At 36.2% G+C, this 17,543-nt stretch overlaps 1 protein-coding gene across 2 annotated transcripts; it reads right to left on the reverse strand.

Moving 5' to 3' along the window:
• Positions 1–1,736: 1,736 nt before the first annotated feature.
• LOC110788652 (uncharacterized) lies at positions 1,737–17,331 on the reverse strand. 2 transcript variants are annotated; one of them, XM_021993291.2, is made up of 26 exons: positions 17,054–17,331; positions 16,815–16,976; positions 15,627–15,792; positions 15,385–15,492; positions 15,146–15,279; positions 14,905–15,064; positions 13,501–13,568; positions 11,556–11,663; positions 11,349–11,464; positions 10,279–10,453; positions 10,077–10,187; positions 9,920–9,998; positions 9,680–9,823; positions 9,460–9,573; positions 6,399–6,520; positions 6,185–6,267; positions 5,940–6,064; positions 5,732–5,846; positions 5,521–5,658; positions 4,558–4,654; positions 4,329–4,454; positions 3,731–3,823; positions 3,543–3,648; positions 2,972–3,114; positions 2,248–2,334; positions 1,737–2,141 (listed from the first exon to the last, which is right to left on the reverse strand). In XM_021993291.2, exons 1-26 carry the CDS (start codon positions 17,195–17,197, stop codon positions 2,022–2,024), a joined length of 3,144 nt encoding a protein of 1,047 aa, XP_021848983.2. In that variant the 5' UTR covers positions 17,198–17,331; the 3' UTR covers positions 1,737–2,021. The 2 variants fall into 2 exon arrangements, with proteins under 2 accessions (XP_021848983.2, XP_021848982.2); XM_021993290.2 differs by having other exon boundaries at positions 15,385–15,495.
• Positions 17,332–17,543: the final 212 nt, after the last annotated feature.

A 17,543-nucleotide genomic window follows, 5' to 3' on the forward strand; every position in this document is an offset into this window, starting at 1 on the left:
GTAAAAAAAAATTGATAGATAAATATTTTAAAGGTTTAAATGATTAATTTTATACATTATTAGTTAGTTTGAAGAAATAAGTTTTACTAAAATGAAAAAATTTATCACTGAAAAATAGATAACTTTTACATATATATGCTTAACTTTTGAGCATTTTTAGTTAACTTTTACTCCGGTGTACAATATTTATTGTACACCCATTGTAAATAAGAATTTGTGGAGACAAAGACATGTCACATGACTTCTATCCAAACGTCTTTAGAAGGAAGACCTGTCGTTATATATTTTCCAAATGAATATTTACCTAAACTTATGTGAAGAATAAAGGAAATAAGGTCACTCGCTAACATTATGACACCACTACACAAAATTCTTGATAGATATCCGTTCAGTAAAAATTCATTATAGGCTATTTTTGGTTTTGAGTTTTTTTTTTTCCCGGAGCAAAAAGAGTTTTTGTGATAAATTTTAACTTATTGACTTTTTCAAAACGCTATTTTAAGTGTTTGGTTAGAAGTTGTTTGAAGGAGCTTTTTAGCTCATCCTATGAGCTTTTAAAACATTTTTTGCTTTTTGGTTATTTTGTACCGAAACAACTAATGGCTATTAAATAATTTTACAAAAATCACTAAATTGACCCATCAGTCAAACTAGATAACGCAATAACCTAGTTAAACTAGCTAATACAATCGGATAGCAACTCGTAGCCAAACAAGAGCACAACTTTATTGTTTATTTAAGTTATTTAGTATATCCTCTTTTGTTTCTCAAAGTAATTTGATAAAACAAAAACCAATGTACAATGCAAGAGACTTGGGATCAAATTCTCCTTTTCCCTTCCCTTTGTTAAAACTAACTAGTATGTAACCCGGGCGTTGCTCCAGAGTTTGATTTTTATTCGGTTTTTTTTAAAATATATGCACGTAGAGTGGTGTCATCATCAAATTTCGGTGGTGACATAAGATTAATGGCCGATCAACAACCCCCGATTAAACCCCACATCCAAAAATCTAAACAAAGTCGGATCATTTTCTTCAAAGTAATAATTGTACATTTATGAATTAAATAATCATTCCTTTTTTTTGCATTCACTTTTATTCAATGTATTGTTTATTGTAAAAAGAATATATAGGCTTATATGGAAAGATACGCAATTTAGAAGGTGGACTATGGTGCACATAGAGCTACGTGCACCAAAAGAACACAGTATATAATTGAAAGAACATCTGGTTACGAGAAAAGAATATGAGTATTTTTTTTATTTAGGTTTTAATAAATAGTAAAATAATAAATTATTTTTATAATAAAAAAATGAAATATTATATCGCATGTTCTTTTGCCGTAGTGTCGTGTTCTTTTACTTATGCACACATGTTCTTTTGGTGCACGTAGCTCTATGTGCACCACGGTCCATAGTCCACGAATTGGGAAAGATACTACATAAGTAGTAGTTGGTTAAAATGGTAAGAAGTGTAACTTTTAACAAAGAGGTTTGGTGTTCGATCCTAATTAGATGTTTTTTGGTTGTAATGACATGTCATGATGCTAACTAGTGGTGATGTGGCGTAATAAGAAGAGGTTTACGTGACACGTATACGTTCTTCAAAACGTCTTTTAATATATTAGTATAGATAACTAAGTAACTTCTATAGGAATTTCCATAACTCTAATTTACCATTAAACTATCAAGTCCTTTTTTCTCCATCTTCTTTTGAAAGTCCAAATGAAACATCATATCAATGAAAATTAGAACAAAATTGGCATTTACCTGAATAGCAAATACAACTGTGCAAGTGGTAGTTGCTGCTACAAGCCTATAATGCTGTTGGCACAAAATTATACTGTTTTTCAATTGACCTAAACACTAGCTAGTATAACATTCTCCGAGATGGTACAAAATCGCAAGCTATAACCCTAAAGGTTAGGTATATTTATGTAGCTCTAAACCTTTCTCGTATATCACACTCCCATTGTTGAATAAATATCACGATCGATAGGGCCATGAAAGATTAAGAGCTTTCCTAGTTACAAAGCCTAGGAGCCTTGAGAAGATGGACACTCCTCACAAAACCGTTACCAGCTTCACCAACGGCTTTCAAGATGTCTGTAGCATCTTTACTATCTTCATCTCGATCTCGTTTCTGCAATCAGAGAGATATATAACAAAGACATCAACAAACGAGTTCAAAGTTGAACCACACACCAATCAGAGACGTAAATTTTGCAGCATCTAGTGCTAAAACACACCTTTGATGCAGATTTGTTCCATGTTATACCAATAGCATCACCACCCAAAGAATCGTACCACAGATTGAACGAATTCGGGAACCCTCCCTGTATAGATAAAAAATAGGCGATGGGAAAAAGCAAAAAAAGGACAAGAAATTATAAATGCACTAGATTAGGTCCCGTGCACGCACAGATATCTATACTATATATTAAAAGGCGTTTAAAAGAAAGTTTATGTGACATGTGGCGCCCTTCTTATGGGTGGTTCGCTCCATGTAATCTTCATATACATAAAAAAAAATATCAAACATGGTTTGCATAAGGTTTGAACCCTTGACCTTGAGTTTAAACAATAAAACCTTTACTACTAAGTTATTACATATGTTCATGTTATCATTGCAAAAAAAACATATAAGTAAATGTGAATATGATTAATGTAGTAACCCGGGGCATCGCCCGGGCCCAAAAACTAGTTATAAAATTATAATTTGACCATTTTTATAAAATATTTGAGTAAAAAGGAATTGTTTTAAAATAAAGTAGTATGAAGTACAAAAGATTTTCAAAGGATTAATAAAAGTTTAGTCAAATATACAAATCTTTTCCATAAAAAGTTATTGATACAAATAAATGAATAGAAAAATAAAAATAAAGTTTTGGCGGGTATATTTTTGACCAGGAAGTGACACGTGTTATTCATGGTGTCAGCTTTAGTATAATGTAATAGATAAAACCTGCTTACCTGTATATCCATAAGATAGCATTGTAGAGGGTCAAAATCCACCATTATCTTTGTTTTTATAACATCCAAGCCTCCTTTCACATCCTTGGGCCTAAAAATGGGTGAGAAGTAATTGCTAGGATTTCCACGGGCCACATATTTGCCTATGAATATGTTAATCATCAGAATTGCATAGAGGGCAGATAAACGAACCATAGATTGGAGATAACTTCAAAGAACTATGATAGAAAAGGTGGTACTATTGCCCTATACTCCCTCCGTATTTAATTAAAAGATACATTTCCCATAACCGCCGTCTTTAATTAAAATATACACTTCCTATTTTTGGCATGTCATGGTCCACACTTCCAATTATATTAATTTTTTTCTCCCTCTTGTAGTCCTCACACTTACTCGCATCCTCTTCTTACTACAATAAATAATTCATCCACTTTCAATTTCTTACAATAAATAATAACCTAATACCCACTTTCATCTTATATTTTAATAAATTCAATTTACCCTCCTAAAACTACGTGCCGGTCAAACTGTATCTTTTAATTAAATACGGAAGGAGTATAAAACTGGATACCTTCTTTAACCTCAGACGGAAAGAGGAGACGTTGTGGATATGCTAATTTGTCTCTGTGTAGAAGAACTACAGCATCATAGTTGTTTAAAGGAGTCCGGAAAAGACACTGTGATGCAAGAAAGAAAGTGAATAATCCACATTATATAAAGGATTTACGAATTATTGAATCAAGTTAGTATCTTTCTCACCTCCCATCCATGTGAATCATAATGATCTTGCTCTACGAGTTTTGTCAACAGATTAGCACTGCTCCGAGCATAAGCAACCAACCTTTTAAGCCCCTTATACATCAAAACCAATAGCGTGGATAATTTAAACACAGAACTAAGGAACATCATTACTATTTACAAAAATGTTTGGGACAATCAAACAGTGACAGATCCGTAAATTGTACTAAGTGGGGTCACTATTACAAAAATTAATGAAAAATTAACTAGATTAAGTACTTTTTAATACTCCGTACGAATTAAAACTTAACATTATTCAATTTTTTTTGGCCAAGTGACCCCACTTGGTATACATTGGCTCCGCCACTGCAATCAAGACCACCTATACTTTGAGATGTACACAAACAGATCTTGTGTTCTAGAATAGTACGCTAATCATTTCAATCAAAAGCTCCAACTAGATCCTATGGAGAAGAGTTCCTTCAAATTTAGCAAACTTCATTTTGAAAGGGGGTATTTAGGTTGAATTGAAGGTAATAGCGGTTGTGTGGTTATTAAAACTACAGATTTTGTTGCTTAACTTATAAAGTCGTAAGAACGGTTTAGCTGAAATACTCACCAAGGGATTTGGTGACGAAGATGTCCAAGCTTCAGAACACTTATCATAGGTCGTACCTAAAAATATTGCAGGGATTGCTTCACTAACACTGCCTTCATGAGCTTTTCTACTTGACATAAAGTTCTTCTGCAAACAATATATGGTAACAAATCCACGGTCACGTTGTTGAAGGTGAAGAAAATTTTGAGTTTAGACACGGTAAATAAACTACATAATCCACAATCCGTACATTGATCTCTGTCACATTATCAGCAGTCATGTCACCATTTATATCAACGATCAAAGGAGAGAATTTCCAATCATACTCGGACAACAATCTCAAGAACCTGAAAACCAAATATTTATGTCAAATGAAAATCTTCATGGAGAAAAGACAGGATACCTGATAAAAGAAAAAGTTAAAGGAAGCTTCATTTTTTAGTTTGAAGGCGATACATAAATTTGCAAATGACATACTTCCACATTGTCCAGACATTATCAAGCAAACTGACATGCTTAGATAGAATCAGAATTAATGTATTGGCAAGAAAGTTAGGCCATAGAGGAGCTATCAGGATAAGGAAGATTTCCGGCTGTTGTATCTTGTATCCTAATATTAGAGTCTTAGTAGGCTAAAAAACAATCTACAATGCATAACAATGTAGTCATGCGACCTACTGTATTCTACTGACACTAATCCCCCCCCCCCCCCCCCCCCCCCTACAAAAGTTGAAGATATATACAAAAAAGGCTCACCTAACCAACTTTCCCTCCTTTGTCAAAAAAATAACAAACCATACAGACACAAAGTTCAATGTACTTGACAAAGAAGAACAATTAGGACTCTTAAGGAGAAGAATGTTTTGGCTTCTTGCTCGAACTTGAATCATTCAATGAAATTATTTATGCTAACTGATAAAAAAATTAGACCGGTTTTCTTGCTTACGTGGACGGTAGTATGGGAATTAATATAACATGGGGTGACTCGTCTATATAGCACACTCAAAAATTCATGCACATTTGTTTGAGCTACAGTGTTGCATTCTCCACATAATGCAACAGGATATGGTCAACCAAATCAACCAACAGGAATCAAGTTGAAAGTATGCAGACCATTCCAACATCATAACCAATATAGCACCACCCATACAGAACCTGGAGGTAGGTAAAGTTCAAGGTAAAAAATCCATCATGGAAATAGGAGAGATCTAACCTCAAAAAACCTGTAATCCTCGAGTTAGGAGCACAGAATGGTTTGAAATTCAGAAATAAATGAGCTACTAAGAGCTCAATAGCCTCACTTTCCAAGCAAGCAGAAAAGAGGTGTGAAGCTGCCCATCGTTTTGCAAGCCTTCACAAAGAAGTACACATTAGTTTCACTGGAAGATCAAGCAAGAGATATAAATAAAGCCATAAAGGTATACCTGACTACTGGACCATAAACGGGACACCGCCCCTGCAAACCATTGATCATGCTAGAATGCTGACTACGAATGAAAAGTTTCTTGTCTATGGAAGACACGCGCTTGACTTGATTTCCTTCAAGCAAAAAATTAATATCCTTTTTAGTGAACGGTGAACCCCAAAATTATGAAACCACAAATAATGGAGTATCAGATGCTTAACACTCACCCTCTCCTTTCACCAAACTCAGGCCCCTCTCGTGTAAAATCTTTAGCCGGAAAGCATATCCAGAAAGCAACACATCCACATCATCTTCAGTGGCAATGCAGCTGACATCCCACTTTTTTTGAAGACTGACAAAAGGGAAAGTTGTCAATCACTTAGAATATGGTATACAATAATAGTACACTACTCACAATATTACAACCGGGATGCCCGTTTAACTTCTGTATTCATCTCATTCCTCTTATTACCTTTCTCCAATCTTTAGAAGGAAAGCAGATTTAGTCTTTTCAGTGGCCAATTCATCCATTGGCCAATTTCCTGACCCCTCCAACTAACAATAAAAATCAAAAAACGATTAGGAGAAACTATAGCAAAAAAACACAAAAACCATATTTTTCATATGTTAGGAAGCAAAGGAAACGGCGAGATTAGAAAGAAAAGTCTAATCTTTAGATATACTACCTGAATCAAAACTTCCATTGGTTGTACACAGGTTGCAGCAACCTTTACCGATCTTGATATGAAGGTTTTATCTCCAGCCAGAGGATGAGGCTCGGGAGGGAAAACAGCAGTGCACCTGAAAGCTGTAATTACTCATAAGAATAAAATACATCACATTAAATGCTAAACCAATAGCCAGAAAAAACTTGAACTTAGAAGAACAATAAATGCAATAAGTTAGGTGCTTAGATAAAAGCAAGCTATAATAAAGGCGTTGGATGAACAACAAAACTGACCCGAAATAAAATCCCCAGTTCCTCGATCTAAATTTTTTCCTAGGGCATACTTAAACTGCTATCAAATTTCAAATTCAAGAAAACAGAGTTCTTACTCAGTAAGTTCTTCATAGATTCAAAGAGAAATAGACAAAACAAAACATGAGGAATTTTATGGATATTATCAATATCAAGTCCTGCATAAATCATTGAATCAATTAAAAATGGACAGTTCCTAGCAAAGTAAAGAAGGTAACATACTACTATCATCTTGAAGAAAGGGGACATAAGTAATAAACCTTTTCTCTTTAGGGAATTGAACTAATCAAGACATGATATGTCCAACACTAATCCAACATAATAGTAAATGCACAGAGAGTATTACTAGAACACCTTAAGAGAAAAACTACCGTGAAGCAAAGCTTGTTTACAGTGATTAGGCGTCTGTTAGACATTCAACTCATTTCAATCTGCTAAATATTTGATAAAACACACTACAAAGTAACAGAATAATCCTCTCCCGGTATGGAAGAAAGCCCATCGAGCTCAAGGAAAACGGGCCTGGTTTTATACCAACATACCAATGTCGCACCCATCTTTGGAAAATTATTATGAAAAAATACAAGTGAACACCATTCCTCACAAAGTCAGAAGTAGACTTGCCAAAGGGGTCAAAATTAGGCAGGGATAACCAGGACTCAAAGCACCAACCAGGGCCGAGTTGTTATAATATTTCAAGTTTCATCTACAACTAGGACTATTTTTTTCTAGAAAAATATAAATTTGAAATTGTATTTTTTTTTAATGCAAAGTAATGTTTGACGCTTGCGCTTTTTAATATTTATTAATGGAGAAGGGCTGCTCTAAAAAAGAAAAAAAATATCAAAATATTAATGTTAGAAAGGTTCGGAACTGTGACCAAGGAGACAAAGGCTACTTAACTAGACTCACCCCACGGCCCCACCACTGCAACAAGCTTACTTAATCTATAAATTGTGCTGAAACGTGATATCTTAGTTTTAAAAGGTGCACCAAGGCGCACAAGGTCCGTGAAGCCTTGGCGCAAGGCAAAGGCGCGTGCCTTTTGGGTATGAGGCTCCCCTTTTTTGTAATATTATTTCTACTTATCTTATACTAGTTCAAATAAGATCTTATACTAGTTCAAATAAGAGGGGAGGACCACTTAATTACTCACCTGCCACTAAATAAAACAAAAGGGTAAAAAGAAATATAAACTTGACTGAAGCAAAGGCACGTGAAGCTGGATCAGTAAATAAATGTAAAACTAGAAAGTAAAAGAGAAAAATGCAAAAAGTGGCTGATGAAAGAGAGAAAGAAAAGGTCGAGCATAAGAAGAAAGCAAGGGACACAAATCGAGGACGACACAAACCCGAAAATGCTTCACTGGGGTCGGCCACTTGAAGATCCATGCCGGCAACCATCAAAGATCGCTCGCCAACCATCAAAGATCACTCGCCAACATTCTCTGTCATCACCAGTGAGTGACCGACAACATTTGCTACCTAATTTTAATTTTTTTTTTTTAATAATTAAGGGTTTCAGTTTAGGGGTTGAAATTGGAGTAAATATATGCAATTAGTTGAGGGCTTTTACTCGAATTTGCATCATAAAGAAAGGGTAAGAGTTAATTTGGATTTTTTCTTTTTGGTTTTTTTTAAAGTATTTCTAACTCGGTTATCCTCAATCAAACAAAGGAGCACCACCTTGAAGCGTGCGCCTTCTCGAGCCTTCTGGAATGTGTTGCGCCTTGGCGAGAGATGCTCTATGGCCTGCGTCTGGAGGCTAGGCGCGCCTTGGGCGCACTTTTTAAAACTAAGCTTGATATATAAAAAACGCTGTTTGGGCAAGAACTTTAACAAGAAGTTTGGTATAGAGGCCTGGCCCCCTTCGGTCCCGATGGAGCTCCTTCCCTGCAGCCAGGTCGTGTTTGGGTGTAATTAGAGGATTCCAGAATCAAGTCGTTTTTGGGTTAAACAACGTTGGTTCATGACCAAAAGCTTCAGGCTCTAGTTGACCCTTTTAAGACGTCCTTTCTAATTCCATTTTTTAGTATGATATGTATAACTTATGTTACTCGGACACTGGTACATGTCCAAGTGTTAGGTTAAATTGTGAAATATTTCCATGACTTTAACCCAAAATGAAGTGTCGAAGTGTCTGCACCCATGTCCGTGTGTGAGGATCCGACACGGGTTTAGGTAAAATGAAGAGTCCGAGTAACAGTGTATAACAATCTCCCATTAAGATATAAAGAATATATAAGCCAAATAACAAATCATATTAAACAAACATTTATAGCAAAATGGCACAAATAAAATCACATAAATGTTGTCTTATTCCAGTTGAAACCGTGTCAAACCCAAAAGACAGTAACATCCCGGTATTTTGTGACAATTAGTTTTCATCATCTCATTTAACTACTATAAAGACAATGGTTACAAGGCCACTCATGTCAAAAACGGATTGGGTCAAGTTCAACCAAATAATTTCAGGTTGATAGTGGATTGGGTTTGGATAAATCAATCTTGGATCACAAAAATTTAATCAAAACCAACTATTTCAGATTGGGTTAGGGTCGAGTATCAGGTCGGGTCGATTTTTCAGTGCTCCACAAACTGCAGCAAGAATACCAGAGCCTTATCCGAAATGAATGGAGTCAGCTACAAGGACAAAGACATCATGCCCAACTACCCATAAGTCGATCACATAAATCATTCTCCTCGACTCACCCTAAAATAAAGCAATATGACCAACAGACCCAATTGTACTTTAGAAAGAGACAAAACCTGAATCTAAGGGTTGAACGCTAGATATCTTCAAGGGAATATCATCCAAAAGGCGCAAGTGCTTGGCTAAAGCTTCATAGGCTTCAAGTAAGCCTCCGGTATATGATATAGGATCTGGAAAATTAAAGGCACCACACTTTGAAATAGAAGGATAGAAAGGCCGAATTGGAGCCAGAAACAAACAATAAAGTCAAGTTAAAGCCAGAGATAAGTAAAATACCTGCACCACCATGACACAGAGAAAAATCAAGCTGATCTGCACTAACAACTACATTTTCTATCGACAGAGAAAGATGACGTGATAATACATGCTCAACAATTTTCTTTACAATTTGATGCTTCTCCCACTGCTTGTATTTCCACACTGTTCAATAGGATGAAAAGAAGAGTGACAAATAAGCTTGACATGTTAAAAGTCATTGCCAGCAACTAACAGAGTGCATTATGATTCATGACTTACCAACACATTCTCCAATGGTACCATCACTAAATCTCCGAAACTCGGACTTTTCTCCCCAAAACTTCCGAAATTTGGCAACCTATTTGAAAATAAATGTCAATAAAGCAGCAGAAAAACAAAAAAAATGGATTTAAAATCAAAATGGCATATTAATTACCTCCTGTTTATGCTCGGGGTTAGGGCCTTTATCAACTAATCTAAGAGCTTTTTCCAGGTCACTGATAGCAACACCAATAAGCAATGGTTCTTTATCTAGGGATGAGAACCCCTAAACAAAGCATACAAGTAAATAAATACATTGATAAGGAGGAGAAAATTAAGTTGCGAAAATGGCCAAATTTAAAGCCTGGGTTCCTTACATCTTGAATACGACAATTGCTGGACCAGTTTCTCCAGATGACACGAATGAACTTTGCTCTGTCATTCAAACCCTGGCATAAAAGTGAATGCACCTTCTCCTCATACAATCTCCAACATTCATCATCGACACAATAACCTGATGCATGCACGCCACTGTTTCCCTTCAAGTTCAACCTAACAAACAGAAAAAAGGCAAACAATTACAGTCGTGTCCTAAAGTGAAAAATCATTCCCATGCAATAGCTAAACTGCTAAAGGACATGCATGAAGAGCCTTTATTTTATTCGGAGGGAATACGCATGTAATTTTTAGTCACCAGGAAACGAATAGGCCAAATATCACAAGAGCAGTAAATCTTAAACGCAATAATATATGCTAAACCTCTCCGCCCAAAAAAAAAAGATAATTAGAACTTCGAAAAAGTGTTTAAACCATCCTAAAAGCAGCACGTCCAGAAGGGACTGTGTTTAAAAAGTGTTTGATGCAAAAACAAAGTACTTGTTTTAACAACTGCCCAAACCCCTCATTCCAATGTTCTTCAGGTATGCCAATACAAAATGAAATTCATGTCTCAAAAATCAAACTATGTAAGCAAAGAAGGCACAATTAGTTTTGTTAAAAAAAAACACAGTGCAAGTAGAGGCACAGAATTGCAACAAGAGAATACAATGAACAGCTAAACTAGAGGAGTCAATGTTCTGTGAGATAATACGGGTCATGCTGCTATATGTGCTTGTTCATTAGCTTTACACTTATGAATAGGATATTAACATCCAATCAATGTGCACAAACTCTAAGTAAGAACCTAAAACAAGAACTTGAGAAAGTAACTTCCAAGACCATCTAATGACTGGCGAAGCACCTGTGTTATTGCAAAAACTATAACCAGATGGGCAACTGCTGAGTAAATTATTTTGGGTACATGGCAAGATAAGTTGTATGGGAATACAAGTAATAGAGTGTCACAGACATACTAAAAGCATGTTAATCACTTAATCGTCACTTTGATGTCAAGTACGTGGAATTTCATCTAAGTAACTACTTCAGACTAACAAAAAATAATAATTACCTCACACAATAGTCATATTTGGCAGCAAAGTCAGATTTAGTCAAAAAAACTTCTTCAAATCCATTGTCATGACATTTCTGAATACACTCAAGTGTCAAAGCAGCCTCCGCTTGAAGCTGACATGCCAAAACAAAACCATTGTCAAAGAATGCTGACAATCAGAAATTAAGGAAACCACAACAATAAAAGTGAAGACAACCAGAATACCTCAAGAAAGCCGCTCTTTGATATACGGAATGCCAAATTGAAGTTTGCAGAACTATCACATATGACTACTGGAAATGACTTCAAACATTGCTTTTTTTCCTTCAACTCCTACGTCGACAATGTTCAAATTCAATAGGATCGCATCAGAAAAACGTCTATGCAATCTTTTTTTTATGTGTGTGGGTGGGTGTGGGTGGGGGTGTGGGTAGGGGGGGGGGGGGAAACAAAAGTTCAAATATTACACAGAAACAAAACAAATCCAAATTGGAATCGAACACAATGAATCAAGATATTAAAGGTTCTTATTTGTCTATGTCACAAATCAGTTGTTATCCTTGCCAGTGAGAAGTTAACTCTGATACATGGATATACTTCTTCCGTGTTTTTTTAATTGCACCATATGGGTTGGGCACAAACATTAAGGAAAAGAGTAAATCTCAAAAATTTCCTATTGAAAAAAATCAAAAGAGACAGAAAAGGTTAGGTAAGAATATAAAAACGGTTTTTTCATGAAAACCCCTAAGTTTTCACAAAATCCACCAAATGCCCTCACGTTTCCAAAAATCAACAAATGCCCTCCACTTTTTAACAAATACACCAGATACCTTGATGAGTATTTTCTGTCAATTACGTTAGATTTCTGTCAACTTTAACCCCCGATTAACCCAATTAATCCCAAATTAACCCTAATTAATTTCAAAACCAAAAATTCAAATAAAAAACTTCATCTTTTTCTGCTTTTCTCTTCCCATCTTCCATTCTCTTTCCTCCATCGAAACCATGGCAGCCATGGGTAGGTAACCACCATGGTCATCCCCTTTCTCTCTCCTCCTCCCCTTCACTGCCTCACTTCCTCTCTCCTCTTTTCTTCTCTAACATGGGTTCCGTAATACACACAATTTATCCAAACCCAAAATTTCTTGTACATGGGTTCCGTAATACACACAATTGTTACCGGAAAGGGGCTTCGTTTATAGTGTTTAAGGGGTTTAGGGTCCCTGGGCCACTTCTCTCTGTCATAGTTGCCGAAACAACCCAACCAAGATGCTTTATTAGTGATTTTCTATCAATGAGATGTTTATGCTTAGTATAAAATTACAATGAGTTTTTGAGAATTATTGCTGAAAACTCCAAGAAATGTGTATCCCAATTAGCCAAGATTTATTAGTTGAAGTAACTAATGTCATGTATCCATGGGAACCTCAATACTCCCATTGATGTTGGTGTTGACTTATTGGTGTTATTGCAAGGGGTTTATTTATTAGTTTTGTTAGTGCCGCTGCCACTCCTCTCCAACTGCAATTTGAATTGATTTAATTTCCAGAATTTTGGTACTTTCTCCATATGTTCAATGAATTTGTGAATGGTTACTTTGATTTTGATTTTTGATTTTTCAAATTTGAAAGGTAGAGAGAAGAAGGGGAGTAGCAGAGGCAGGCACATGCAAGGTAGGCGGCAGAGGCGTGGGCAAAGAAGGCGGCAGCAGGCGCACCAATGGTGTAGCAGTGGGTGGCAACCCTGGCAGGGGTTGGGCATCCATGGAGGAGAGAGAAAGGGAAGAGAAAAGGGGAGAGGAGGAAGGTTGGTGGTGGTTTTGGCAGTTGATTTTCTTTTTTAGGTCAATTCGGGGGTTATTAGTTTAATGATTCTACGAAATGGAACTCTAATTTAAGAAAAAAATCAAGGAACACCTTCACATACAGAACCAGGCATTTAACATCGAAAATGCTATTAATTACATCATTTCCAAAAGACATCTTGAAAATTTGAACTGATAGTGATCTACCACAAGCTTCTGGCAATCTACTGAATATAAGGTTTGAGGGAGCAGAATACCAGCATCACAAATCATGCTTAGGGAATCAAAGGTTCCATAAAAAATAGCTTATATCACCTATATAGAAAAGCATAACTTAGTTGTTTCTTTTATATTTAATGCATTTACCTCTCTTGAAATGTTGCAGTTCTCTTTGTGATGCATAACTAAGCCTTTCTCCCATGATTTTGAACTGGCTGAAACCAAGATAAGCATGTTCAACTTGAAGTATACAATTAAGCAAGCATGAAACGGAAAAGATATTGCGAAGCAGACGCTAGACCAAGGACAAACTATCATTTTTCGAAACTGCTTAAACGTTGATTTAACCAACTTAGATGTTAATCCACAATTGCATCACATAAACCCCAAAAAGCCCTTATTTGACGTATCTATTTTTTCTATCATCCTATATATGTCAGTTGTCTTGGCACAATAATCAAGTACTCAAGTGTCTACTTGTTATCCGCTAGGTCACAAGTACGATACTCGGAAACAGCCTCCTTATGAATATTAGGGTAAGACTCCAAACATTTAGACCTTCCCCAAACCCTGTGCTGAAAGCGGGAGCCTTGTACAACACGCACAACCTTTATCCTATATATGTCAGTTACAATACTAAACGATACAAAGCTATGATATTAGTCATATTGAACTTTAACATGTCGAAACAATTTCAATAATTCTGTAAGCAACCTCGAGACAAGATCACAAGATATGGTAATATAAGTCTCCCTTTACCATGACACATAAGGTTTTCCATAAATTAGAAAGGCATTTTGCAAAAACCCTAATTACTAACTAAACTGCCATAGTAACATATATTACACTTAGCAATATATACTGAGGCGGGATGATATACTTGCTGTAAGATCTGAAATCCAAAAACTTTCGAGGGCGTTTGGTTCGAATGATTTTGGAATCTGGTATGGGTTTGGATAACCCACAAGGAACAGGGTTCTAATACCTAGGAAGGGAGGTGGGTATGGAGGAAACCCCCACCTCTGAAACCCATGCTTGATACCTTTGGTTGAACCAAACACCCCCTCAAATGGCTCCTTACAGATAATTATACGTCGAGAATATAAAACGCTCACATAAACTTATACACCAGCAATATTTGACACTCAAAAGGGATACAGACTTGCAGAGTTGTTATGGCCACTATAAGAAGCATATGAGTAAGGTCTCCAGGTATTTTCTTTATAATGTATACCTCCATTGGGATAAATACCAGGTTGCTGTCTTTTGTACACAAAACTCCATAACTGAGAAAATGCAAATATGCTATGAAAATAGAAAGTTTGTTCGCATCAGGATAAATAAACCATTTATGCATGAATCATGGATCATAGACCACAAGACTACCATACGGCATACACAAGCTACAGCCTATGCCGCCACGTGTAAACCCACAAATATACGCAAAGCTTGAAAGAGGGAAAGAGACTACGAACAGGGTAATTATCGTATATAAAAAAAACGGTATGAGGAGCAACAGTTTCCATTTACTTCTACATAGGAGTAGCATACCAATGAAGCCCAGAGTGACACGAAAAATTTGCATGGCATTCATCGACTTGTTAAAAAATCCACCAACTCTATTTGCAGCAAGATAGGACATTATGGCAGCCATTAAGAAACCATTCAAGCAATCATAACTATATATTGAACTTCTTTGGCGTGCCCAGACCTGCACAACCACGCCAGATTCTTCAACTTCAAACTTATAAAAACATTAGGGACAAAAGAGAACGACATTCCAATCACACACCTTCATTAAAACCAAAGCTTTACGAAGTTCCTCCCAGTCATGAAACTTCTCTTTAATTAATTCTGCAAACTCTTCAATGAACATATCTTCCAAAATGCTGCTGTTATACTTCGGTGTAGGTAACGAAACTCCATCTGATGAAATAACAAACAAAAGTAACTTCCTCTGGAGGACAAACAAGCTGTACTCTGTGATGTCTACTGTTCCTGAAATAAACAAGGGACAAAAATTCTGCTTACCTTGGTTCAGTGCCCGCACATTATTTCGGGTTGCATTCAGCTTGGTGATGTTGAATAAGGATGAGGCGGTAGGTATTATTCTAACAGAAAACCCGGGAAGGTTGGCACCTTCTGAAGCAAAATGGACAAAATAATTGGAGTGTCACAAAATCAGTGAACAAAACATCTCACTGAAGAGTAGGGATCCAATTTCTAATAATCAAGATTATTGGCATTCCTTAAGACATGAGCAGCAGATAAACCTGGATATATGATCATTATAGGTTTGCACGCCTCATTTTGGAGACAGGACCATTCAATCTTGCATACTATTTCAGAAGACTCCAGGTACCTCTTGATAACAGAAAGGTAAAGGAACCTTTTGGCATGATACCTGTGATTTAAGTAATCTTTCTCATGAAAACAATCCTGCCAAGAGAAAGAATATTTTACTCGTTGGTTTTATTTTCTAGTAAGCCATCAAATTTTGACTAGAATCTAAGGTGCATTTGCCAGTTTGCTAGGGTAAAATCCAACTTCAACAACAATTAAGAAATCGTGAGATGATGAAGAAAATAACTCAACTTAAACATCAATCTTAAGCACTAGCTTCAGGCATATCAATATTTGCATAAATAACAGTCAAGGCGAGAAAATCATATTAAGAACCCGTTTCAGATATTAAGTTGGAGACTTGAGAATAGGAAAGTGAAATGACAACTTAAATCGAACCTACTTCATGCATCATAATAGCAATAGTTACCAACTTATCATCATCAAGTTATTTCTACAATAAAAAATTTAACAATTGCATACATAAATCAACAATCAATGCTCTTCAAAACAATATAGATCAACATGTTTTGACCAATTTATTTGTTCCTGTTAGGCAAAGAACATTTCACTATTAAGACGGTTGGAGTGATTTTCATTGTCAAACCTCTAGTACTTTGGTAACAGACTAATCGGTTCAATCCTCTGATTTTAAAATTCTAAGAATTAAATATTCCTCATAAGACGTGATTGCAAGTTGGAGACTAGAAAGACAAGTTTATCCAAAACTCGGCCAAATTTATTCAAATAGACACTTGAAAATAACTAGTGTCTGTGTCCATAACTCCATATATATCATACTATGTCAATATACAATCAGTAGCTAACAGTCTAACACTTACTTAGCTATCAGCAAGATCATACAAAACAATTTTGTACAATCAACTAATAATCAGCTAATCACATTCCAGAAACAGTAAAGAGGTTTATAAATTCATAATCAACTAATCACATTCCAGAAAGGTGAAGAGGTTTATATATTCATAATCAGCTAATCACATTCCAGAAAGGTAAAGAGGTTTACAAATTCATAATCAGCTAATTAAGGGTAAAGAGGTTTACAAATTTCATAATCAGCTAACTGCAACTGTAAATTGAAATGCAAAAATCAAAATTACCTTAGGCAAACGCATTAGAAGATCAATATTAACATCTGGCTTCACAATGCAGCCAATTGAATAACTTCCCCCAATTTCAACGAATTGGGGCTTCTTGAATTTAAAATCAACTTTATCAGCACCAACGTCTCTCACGAACCCTGGAGCCTCGTCCGCAGTAACCTGAAGTCATTAAGAGGGTTTAGGGTTTAAGAAATTGAAGTGTGACAGTGTTTATAAAAGAGGAAGAGAGAGAAAACCTGGAAATCTTCAGGAATATTGGCGATGACATTCTTAATGGAAGAAATAGTTTTATCAACGAGCTTAGTAAGTGAAGGTGAGAGCTCCAAGTTTACTTCCTTTATGAGGTCGCTTACTCTGTGTCCTAGTGGCTCTATCGCCATCTTCACCGGAGGTAGCGGTGGAGGTGGAAGTGGCGGTGGCGGTGGCGGTGGCGACGGAGAGGGAAATGAAATTCAGTTGCAGGGTAAAGAGAGGCGGGAGAAGGGAAAGAGAGACAAAGAATGTTTTCTGAGGTTGAAGGGAAGGGCAATGAGAGAAAATTATTATTGATTCGGAAAAAATGGGCCGGGCCAAAATTATGCGAGAAAGCCAATTTTTCAAGCCCAGTAAAGAATTCGAACGGGGCAAAAATTATGGGAGAAAGCCCATTTTTCAAGGCCGGGAAATCATTCGAGTTTGTACATGTGGGTTGGGTTTTGCCTATGCTGGCCCAGTGGCTAACACAAT

This window comes from Spinacia oleracea, chromosome 3 (assembly GCF_020520425.1).
Source record: "Spinacia oleracea cultivar Varoflay chromosome 3, BTI_SOV_V1, whole genome shotgun sequence".
NCBI classification, from domain to species: domain Eukaryota; kingdom Viridiplantae; phylum Streptophyta; class Magnoliopsida; order Caryophyllales; family Amaranthaceae; genus Spinacia; species Spinacia oleracea.

Coding starts and splice junctions, on each gene's coding strand:
- LOC110788652 (XM_021993290.2), bottom strand. CDS start 17,197: ATGGCGATAGAGCCACTAGGACACAGAGTAAGCGACCTCATAAAGGAA. Junction 15,793..16,814: donor TTCTAATGCGTTTGCCTAAG/GTAATTTTGATT, acceptor TTCTCTTGGCAG/GATTGTTTTCATGAGAAAGA. Junction 3,649..3,730: donor ATGATTCACATGGATGGGAG/GTGAGAAAGATA, acceptor CTTGCATCACAG/TGTCTTTTCCGGACTCCTTT.